General features: G+C 42.7%; 1 protein-coding gene across 1 annotated transcript in view; it reads left to right on the top strand.

Moving 5' to 3' along the window:
• Positions 1–1,835: 1,835 nt before the first annotated feature.
• The window catches only part of LOC148346867 (SH3 and cysteine-rich domain-containing protein 2-like), an 80,099-nt gene continuing 71,141 nt past the window's right edge, over positions 1,836–10,793 (top strand). The window contains exon 1 of the mRNA XM_088322993.1: positions 1,836–2,117. Coding sequence (XP_088179119.1) covers positions 2,028–2,117 — 90 coding nt within the window. The 5' untranslated portion in view covers positions 1,836–2,027. The remainder of the gene's footprint in view (positions 2,118–10,793) is intronic.

The raw sequence follows: 10,793 nt of genomic DNA, 5'->3' as shown, positions 1-10,793 counted from the left end.
GCCAATGGAATATAAGTGTTGACGAAGACACAAGTTCAAGTTAACTTTGTGCTTTGTTTATGAATAAAACTAACATGAACAAACCCTCATCATGGAAAAGGTGCCAATCAAAAGGGGGAGTGCTGACTACCATATTGGGAAAAATGTACGAGTCTGTTTATATGTAAACACAAATAATGTGGCGAAAAGAAAGCATTACTGGAAGCAACGTCCAGCGAAGCAGATATTTTAAAGGCGATTTCCTATTTATCTGACGGCAACATTGTGTGTTTCTAAGTAAATATTTTACACGGTTGGATTCTATGGATTGTCCTTGATGTAACCAAGTGGACATTCAGAGAAGTTGAAGACAGCCCAGGGGATGAAATTGTAAGTTACCACGGCTTTATAGTTTTCAGGTATCTTGTTTTAGACTGATCTTTATGTTTCTCTGATGGGTATTTTTTGAAATGGTCCCAAGAGTTTAAGCTTTCCAGTGATATGTGGCATGACATGTTTCAGTTCCTGACACGTCTTTGTTTATCAAAAGTATGGCGGCCCACTGGCAAGTCGTCGGAATGTTAAGGGGGTAAGGTAACGTAAATCATTAAAACTCTTTCTGTGAACTATCTGTCTTTGTAAATATCTCATATTTTAATGTATATTATATATGTACAAACTGTTTTTTCCATTTAAAAAAAGTACTCGGTGCGGTTTATACTCAGGTGCACTTTATAGTCTAAATTGTACTGTATTTATTTTACACTGCAGTGTTAAATGCACTTTATATTGTTCAATTGTTTACTTTTGTTGTGTGAATACACTTGAAGTACAGTATTACATGTCTACTTGACCAGTTGCCTCAGGTTACCGGAGATATATTTAATCTATTCAATTCACTTTATATTGTTTACTGCTGATTGTTACTGTTACTGTTTATTTTTGTTTCACTACAAGTGTAGGATATTTCTGTCGCTGGCGAGGTGCAATAAATATAACAAGGTCCTAACTGATTCAAATACTGCTCAGAATTTTTCAAATTCTTTGTCCTTATACAACTTATTTTTAAAGTAACTGAAAAGTTATTTCCACCAACTCGTAGTTACTTTACCTATAGAGCAAATCAGCTACCAAATCGATCAATTTTTGGAAGAAGTAGTGATAATTACCACTCATTACTTTTAAAGTGGGCAGCACTGCGGTGCAGTGATTAGCCCGTGTGCGGCACAGTTCTGAGGTCATGAGATCGAACCTCCGGTGTGGAGTTTGCATGTTTACCCCGTGCTTGCGTGGGTTTCCTCCGGGCACTCCGGTTTCTTCCCACATTCCAAAAGCGTGCATGTCAGGTTATTTGGCTGGTCCGAATTGTCCCTAGGTGTGAATGAGCAAGCGGATTGTCTGTCCCTGTGTGCCCTGTGACTGGTTGGCAATCGGTTCAGGGCGTCCCCTGCCCACTGCCTGAGGATGACTTGGATGGGATCCAGCACCCCCGCGACCGTACTGAGGATAAGCGGTGCAGATAATGGATGGATGGATACATTAAAAGTAATGCGCCCAACGCTGTTAGGGGACAGTTCTTCCTGTAAGCGTTTGGCCGTAACCTATCATCCATTTTTTTCAGTTGATTTGTTCATTTTGTGATGAAAAGTTTGTTGCATTATGCCTAAAAAGAAAAAAAATGTAAAAAAAAATACAAATAATTCATTCCATGAACGTAGGCTCACCCAATCCCTGATCAGTTCTCAACCATTGGCGTGCCCTAAGCCAACCAGGAAACGGGATGAGTGTGACGTTACGGAGAACTCAAAGTAGCCATAGAGCGCGTTAAAGCACTTAGAGAGTAGGGTAGACAGAAAAGGTGGATGACACTCTTAAGAGAAGACGTCCACGAAAACTAAACGCATTTGAACGACAAATAGCCACAAGTCTGACGTCCGAGGAGGGACCAACAACTTGGAGGAGTTGATGGGATGTATCCGTTCTAGCTTGCCTGAAGTGTTTGTTGCTTTTTTCTTTTAAACTGAGAATTTTTGTTTTTTGTCTTTGTCATGACGGAAATAAATGAAAAGGTACACGAGCCACAGCGGAGAGACCTCCACAGACCACCGGCCAATGCGCACACTCAGCCGGAGTCTAAAGTAAGACCGCACCTGCCGTGTCATTTTCATTAAAACATTTCATTAAGGAAACATTGTTTTATTAAATTTAGCTCGTATACTGTAAGTCCGTGTTTCTGAATCTTTTTTGAACTGTAGTAGACTTGTTTTTTCAGTAAAAACCTCGAGGCACACAAGAAACAAAAAGTCTGTTGAAAATTATTAAAAAATATTTCCAGGCAGGTACCGGTTTCATGCTTGTATTAAATTGCTTGATTTGGTAATCTGAAAATGTTATACGGCTTATTCAGCTTCGTATTATTTTAACAATCTTTATTAAATCATATCTATCTATCTATCTACCTACCCACCTACCCTACACTCTTCTGTTCAACAGCAGGGCCAGACAGCTTTCACTGGTTTACCCCTGCCGCATCATACAGGTGCCCCGCCCATCCCTTAGAACGCGTCCAAACATCCCACTATCCTTTTGTAACACCTCTCGACTCATTCCTATCACCAACAAGAGCTCTTGCTTCCATTATATTTAGACCTTTTTCCTGCAGTGCACTTATAACACTATCCATCCACGTCAATCGTGGCCTTCCTCTTGGTCTCCTTCCATTTACTTCTGCCCTGTAGATCCTTTTCAACATTCGCTCCTCATCCATCCTCTCCATGTGTCGAAACCAACTGAGAATCGTACTCTCCAATCTTGCTACTCCTAACGTACTCCTCAAACACTTTGTCTCAAAAATATTTAATTTCCTTCTCAAATCTGCTTTCAGGCCCCAAGTCACTGCACCATACAACACAGTGGGCACAATCAGACTCTCATACAGTCCCGTTTTACTATCCATACTCATGCTCTTGTTGCTCATCACTCCGCTCAGAGCACCCGAAACCTTGCTTTCTTGCAATACCTCACACTCCATTCCACCAACTGCAGCAACATCACAACCCAAGTACCTAAAGCTTTCAACTTCTTCCAGCACATGTCCATGCAACCTTATTTCCTACGCCATGCCCACTCCATGACGTGAACACTTCATCACCTTACTCTTCCGAACATTCACACATAACCTACGTCTAGCACACACTCTTCCAAACTCCATTGCCAACCTTATCAATGTTTCCTCACTTTCAGCCACAAGCGCTTATTAAATCCAGCCTCCATGAAATGTTTGCGCGACTTTGTAGCTCACTTTTGTAGCATTTTCATTTGACTCGCTGGGTCTCGTAAAAAAGCGCTGCTGTGCCATTAAAACAGCTGCCAGTTTCCAGGTGGCTTGTTGTAATCGGGGTGTTTCGTTTTGCATTGCCTCATGATATTTTATTCTCAATCTCATGGCAAGTTACGCAGATTTCGGTGAAAAAAGTACTTCAGTGTTCCACTTGTGCAGTTTTTTTTCTCTTTTCAACAAATGTATTCTATACTTTGGTCAACATTACTGGCAGGCCACATATTATTAATTTCATTATCTATTTATTATGACAGAGGCCTCAGGCCAGTCAAAATTTGATCACGGGCTATAACTGGCCCCTGGGCCTGACATCGGACATGACTGGCTTAAAGGGATAGTGTGTATTATTTGACCACCAGATTTAGCTGTATGATACAGTGCAAGGGTCTCCAACCTTTTTTAAGCCAAGGGCTACCTTTTTGTTGGTAGTTATTGCAAAGGGCACCCATTTTGATATGCATTTCTAAAATAACAATGCATCATTTTTTTACTATCATGTTACTACCAGGTTTTATTGGAAGTAGGGTGATGTAGTTATGAAGTATTTCAATTGTACTATTGTTATAGTATTTCTGGAAATCACAATCATCAATTATATCGAATCGCAATACTTGTAGAATCGCAACGAAATAGGTACCAAACCAGATCAGGCCAGATCGTTCCTAAGTTGATTTTGTTCGTAAATTGCTTCAGTGCGATATTTTGTATGGAATGTATGATTAAGGTTTATATAAGTATGTTTAAGGCCTGTATAAGTAACCTGTATTGTTTTGTACTAAGAACATTTTTTTAATAAAATGAAAAACTTTATCTTAATAGAGTATAACTTACTTTTGGAAGATGAGGTTCAAGAGTTGGGCGACTTCCTCCTCTGTAGTAAAAAGTGGTGGAAAAAAAATCGATCCAACCACTTTCTCGACTGCATCAAGCTTTCTTATCCCACTTTCATTTCAAAAGGAACGTCTCACCTCTTCTTTACACTTTACACCAACCATATTGATTGGATGCACAAGATAGTATACAATAAAAATGTCAAAGTTCTTACCGCTGGAGATACAGTACAGTATGATTACACACGAACTAGAAAGAGGAAGCTGATTTCTCCTTCTTAGTGGATGCTGGGTGAGCTCTCAGAGCGCCACATGCCGGTAGCGGCGGAAAGAATCACTACAGTACTGTCCTGTACTCGGGAAAAAGGTCACAATACAAAATCTGACTTACAGCAATGTTCGGATATTTTTCAACATCCACCAAAAAATGTTCGCATCTAATGTTTTTCTTAACTTGAATGTTTGTAAGTAGGGGAGCGTCTGTATACTGTAAATGGCAGCTTAAGATCTTGATACAATCAAATTTTGACCAAAGTATATCGTCCGACCCCTAGTTTCTAGGGTAGTAGACAACGCTTGTTTTCTGATTTTTGGTGTAGAACAGGGGTCTTAAGCCTTTTTCAAGCTGCGAGGTACTTTTTGTTTCTAATTAGCACATCGGTCTGATACGCATTTCTAAATTACGATTTATCATGTTATCACTATGTTGTCACTCTGTTATTACTCGGTTAGGAAGTAGATTTAAATCGACTCAGTCAAACACTAAAACAAATAATTTGCTAGATTATCTGCTAAAGAGAGAAAGCGAAAAACAGATAAAAAGAGCGAAATAGATAGAAAGAGAGAAAGGGAGAGAGGAAGAGAGAGTCAGAAAAAGAGAAAGATCGAGAGAGAGAGAAAGAGAGAAAGAAGTATCGTGAGGAAGAGAGAGAATGAGAAAGGGAGAGATGAGAAAGAGAAAAAGAAAGCTAGACAGAGAAAGAAATACAGCTCCAATTGCTTTGTAAGTGGTGCCTGACTTTGGCGACACCCTAGTGGACATTTTTCTCTTGTGCTTCTCTCAGCGAGTTCTCGCAAGCCAGATTAAAACCCTTGGTGGGCCTGATCCGGCCCGCCGGCCGATGTTTGACGCCCGTGGTCTAAATAAAATTTATCGCAGACCTACAGTATATCATGATACAGTATATGTATTTAAGATTTTTCAAAATACTTTGAAACCAAGTGCAGCGAGCTAATGAATAAATAAATCCAGTATTTAATGAATAAATACAATATTTACAAAATTCTATGCTACAATTTAGACACCTCAATTTTGGTTGCATATAATTGTGTTGTACCCATTCACAGGGGGATTACCACATGTGCGGTCCCTTCTCAAGGTTTCTTCATTTTCCTCATGTTGAGGTTTTTGAGTTTTTCTTTGCCCTCATAGTTTGGTTTCAGATCAGGGAATGGTGTAATAATAGTCTGTGCAATAACCTCTGCAGCCCTTTGAGACTCTTGGTGATTAAGGGCTATACAAATAAAAATGACTTGACTTGACTACAATTATTTTCAAAGAGTTACACTCTTTTAGCTAGGCTCTTGAAGTTTTACATGACAACACTTAAGCTACCTTAATTCGTATTGTCCTAAAGCTTATACAAGCACAGATCAAGCTGTTTTTTGAGTTCCTACGCTCAAGGTTTGTACGGGTGCTTGAAATCCTTGAAACTGCTTGAATTTTAATGTTGTCTTGTCAAGGTTTGAAAATTCCCTGAATTTTGGGTGAAGGGCTTTGGAAATACTTCCCTACAGTCTCGATAGACCATACATTAAATGAAGAAAAATAAATCAACTCACCTTAAATAATTCTTGCTTTGGAAAGAATAAGTCTTTATTCAAAGCATTTGCAAAATTTGCCAGTAGTGGGCGCCAGCGATTCACCATAAAGTTTAGTTTGATCGTTAATCGGAAGACAAAATTTACTACATTTATTTAACTTATAATTAATTTAGTTACAGTCCAAAAAATTTTATATGAATCATCACACCAAAGGGATTGAAAACAGAATGCACACGCTGTTTTAATCCAACACACACTAGGGTTTATTCAAACATGGAATTGAAAAACACTACAATGGGTACTGGAGAAATTAGAAAATTTGCCTTGAGATTGCCTAAAAAGTGCTTGAATTTGGCGATGAAAAAGGTGTACGAACCCTGTACGTCAGGGGTGTACAATTTTTCAAGATAGCAGGCCGGATTTGGTAAGACGATAATGTGCGAGGGCGGACTTATTCAGCCTGGCATTCTTTGAACAGTCTTTAATGAATTCATCCTGCGTTAAAGATTTGCAGTGCTTGGCGATCAGCATCGAGACCTCGTTGCTGGCCTTTGTTGCATTTTCCTTTCACTTCCAGGGTCTCGTGAAAAAGCGGTGTTGAGCCGTCAAAACCGCTTCCAATTGCTTCATCTTTTTACAGAGTTCGTTTTCAGTTAGCTTGTCGTAGTGAGAGTGTTTCTTCTGGCAGTTCCACTTGGTATTCATCCATCCATCCATTATCTTCCGCTTATCCGGGGTCTGGTCACGGGGGCAGCAGCCTTAAAAGGGAAGCCCAGATAACCCTATCCCCAGCCACTTCTTCCGGCTCATCCAACGGAATCCCGAGGCGTTCCCAGGCCAGCCCAGAGACATAGTCTCTCCAGCGTGTCCTGGGTCGCCCCCGGAGCCTCCTGCCGGTGGGACATGCTCTGAACACCTCCCGAGGGAGGCGTCCAGGAGGCATCCTTATCAGATGCCCGAGCCACATCAACTGGCTCCTCTCAATGCCGAGGAGCAGTGGATCTGCACAGAGTCCCTCCCGGATGACTGAGCTTCTCACTTTATCTCTAAGGGAGAACCCAGGCACCCTGCGGAGGAAACTCATTTCAGCCACTCGTATCCGGGATCGTGTTCTTTCGGTCATAAACCAAAGTTCATGACCATAGGTGAGGGTAGGAACGTAGATCAACCGGTAGATTGGGAACTTTGCCTTTCAGCTCAGCTCCCTCTTCACCACGACGGAGCTGAAGGTCCGATTGACGGCAGACGCTGCTCAAATCCGTCTGTCGATCTCCCGTTCCATCCTACCCTCACTCGTGCACAAGACCCCAAGATACTTGAACTCATCCACTTGGGGCAAGATCTCATTCCCAACCCGGAGGGAGCATGCCACCCTTTTACGGCTGAGTACCATGGTCCCTGACTTAGAGGTTCTGACTTACATCCCGGCCGCTTCACACTCTGCTGCGAATCACTCCAGTGAGTGCTGAAGATCACGGCCTGAGGAAGCCAACAGCACCACCTCATCTGCAAAAAGCACTGATGCAATGCTGAGGCCCCCAAACCGGACTCCATCCCACCAAGGCTCCGCCTAGAAATTCTGTCCGTAAAAGTTATGAACAGAATCTGTGACAAAGGGCAGCCCTGGCGGAGTCCAACCCTCACCGGGAACGAATCTGACTTACTGCCGGAAATGCGGACCAGGCTCTGGTCCCGGCCATACAGGGACCGCACAGCCCGGATATGGTATTATATTCTTTGAAAACGGCTACAGTCTGCAGAAGGAAGATCAGCTGATGCTTTGGCCGCACTTGGGGGAAATGCCTTTTTCTCCACGTTGGACCTGACGTCAGGCTACTACAATGTACAATGTCCCCTTGCACCCTAATGACAAAAAGTACAAGACAGAAGAGACCTACCAGGCGTGAGAGAGCTGTGGAGTCGCCTAGTGTGATGAAACTACTGAAGCATTGGAGCAGACTCACCATACAGAATGGCATGCTCATCAAAATAAGAAAAGATCCTCGCATGGCCAAGAAAATCTTCCAGTTTGTGGTGCCTGACTCATTGAAACAGAAAGTCCTTCACGGTTTACATGACTCAGCAGGTCACCAAGGCCAGAACCGTACTTTGTCTCTGGTGAGGCAACGATTCTTCTGGAATGGCATGGAACGTGCTGTTGTGAACTATGTTAAATCCTGTCAGCGTTGTATATTAGGGAAAACACCGGAACCACACAACCGTGCACCACTCAAGAACGTAGTCACCTCTGAGCCTATGGAGTTGGTCTGTATAGACTTTTGGACTGCTGAGCAAGAGAACAAGTCTGTAGATGTCCTGGTCGTAACTGATCATTTCTCCAAGATGGCGCATGCCTTCCCTTGCAGGAATCAAACCGCCAAACAAGTTGCTTGCCGTCGGTGGCAGGATTTTTTTCTTGTCTATGGTTTCCCTTGGCGTATCCACTCTGATCAGGGAGCCAATTTTGAGGGCAAACTGATCAAAGAGCTTCTAGAGATGGCTGGGGTGCAGAAATCCCATACGACTCCATACCATCCCATGGGAAATGGTATCGCAGAACGATTTAACCGAACATTGGGAGATATGATCAGAACCCTCCCGCTTCAGCCCAAAGCAAAGTGGCCACAAATGCAGCAGCTCACCTTCTGCTACAACTGCACAGAGCATGAGACAACAGGGTTTGCACCGTTCTACCTAGTGTTTGGAAGGATCCCTCGTCTCCCTGTCAATGTCATGTTTCAACATGCTAGTACCAATGATGCTGTTGTCAGCTACTCTGACTTTGTAACCCATCTGAAGAAGGATCTACATGAAGCTGCTCAGATTGTACGGAGGAATACTCTCAGAGAACAGACTCGCCATGCCAAGCTGTACAATCGTAGGGCCAAAGAATCACCCCTCGTTGAGGGAGACCGGGTGTTGATCGCCAACAGAGGTGTCCCAGGGAAACGCAAGGTTGCAGATAAGTGGGAGTCGACCCCGTATGAAGTGTTATCAGTCAAGTCTGATCTCAATGTCTATAGAGTCAAGGATTGCCTGACGGACAAAGAGAAGGTAGTTCACAGGAATTTGCTGCTCTCTGTTAGCTTCTTACCCTGTGAGGGAGATATGGCCAGCGAATCTGAAGACTCAGGGTGTGACGCTGCAATGCATGGAAGTGATGTATGTCCTGATTTACCTGACGCGGTCGAAGGCAGTGATGTCCGTACAGTAAACTGGGTGATACAGTCAGTTGAAGAGCAAGTTCATTCAGAGGTGGAGGATAACTCACTAAACAGCAGATCTGAGACCGAGTCTGACTCTCTCACAGTCGATACATCCAGTCAAGGAAGTCAGCACATCCCCGAACAAGATGTTGATCATACTGCAAGTGACAATTCGGAAAACCCACCACGGTGCTCTGAAAACATGATCCCTTTGGGTATGGGCCCTCCAGACACTGTCCTACGAGACGAGACCCCATTGAACACTGACCACCCGGACACTGTCTCCCCTGATACTGACTGTTTAGACTTGACTGTCCCAGACCCACAAGCTCAGGTTATTTGTACTCAACCTAGCCGTTATGATCTTAGGGTCGGCCAGTCCATCAGGCCTCCCAGTCGTCTTATTTGTCAGATGAATGACCAGTTGGTAGGTGACAATTCTGTGTCCGCAATATCTGCTAGTTCATTGTTTAAGTTGTTTAGAGATGCACTTTCAGTTTGAGTACAAAGCTTGACCAAGAAACCAGAATTGTGCCTATGTGAGTACTTGAAACTACAGGAACAATGTTTGATATTTCAGAGATGTAACAGGCATCTTTGAGTCTGTGCTTAGTTAGGAGTTTGATCGCCTCCTTTCTTTTCACACTCTTTTCTTGGGAGAGTTTTAGAACTGACATGCACTTCAGTTTGTTCCTTGTAATACTGTACCAGTTTTTGTGTTTTTTTTCATCAGTATTTGCACTTTTGCATGTGATTTTTTTTCTGTTTAGTGTAGCACTCCCATATTTAGCAGAATTTCAGGGGGGTGTATGTAACTGGTGTAATAATAACTTTTGTTTCATTTAAATTCCTGCTGAAATATGTGTATAGTTTTTGGTAAGTGTCCTGCAATGATGAGTCCAACAGTTCCACCTGCTGGTATGGGGTGGGGTTTGGTTTTGGCTTTGGACATGTGACCGGAAAGCGGGGTTTGTTAGCAGTCTACACAGAGAGCTGCTAACGGTAAGACACATCTTTTGGTGCTCCACAAAAGAAGTTAATTTTAAACATTATAACCACAGCTGACAAATCTCTCAACATGCACAGTAATGTGATTGGTGTTGTCAAGCTGTTTGGATTTATTTTCGTTTTGTTTCTGTTTTACTAAAATGTTAATTCCCCTTGTACAGAACAAAGAGATCAAAGCCAGCAGAAAAGCTAATGATGTGACTCATTTCATCTGCAGTAACTGTAATAAAAACCTCATCATCCAGTCCAGCGTGAATGTGGATCTTTGGTGGGACAAGTACACAGCGGTTACATTGGTGCCGTGACCCGGATTCAGATGGGAGCCTGAACAGAGGTTTTGCCTTCGCAGAACATGCTTCAATGACGCTTTGGTAATACATAACCATGCCTAGAAAAGACCTGATTTTACTAGGGCACGTTGTCTTACCGTCAGACTCCATTAGGTCAGCGACTTGTAGGTCATTTATTGCTCTCACCTTCTCGGGGTCAGTCCGAATTCTATCCTCACTGATGACATGCCCAAGAAATTTCACAGTCCGTCTGAGGAAAAAACACTTTTTGGGTGCGAGCTTGAGGTTATGTTCCTTGAGGCGAGCAAACATCATC

Source organism: Urocampus carinirostris, chromosome 19 (genome assembly GCF_059441175.1).
Source record: "Urocampus carinirostris isolate Australia breed hairy pipefish chromosome 19, RoL_Ucar_1.0, whole genome shotgun sequence".
NCBI lineage: Eukaryota > Metazoa > Chordata > Actinopteri > Syngnathiformes > Syngnathidae > Urocampus > Urocampus carinirostris.
The sequence above is the reverse complement of the archived record's forward strand: the minus strand, read 5'-3'. Positions and strand labels throughout refer to the sequence as shown.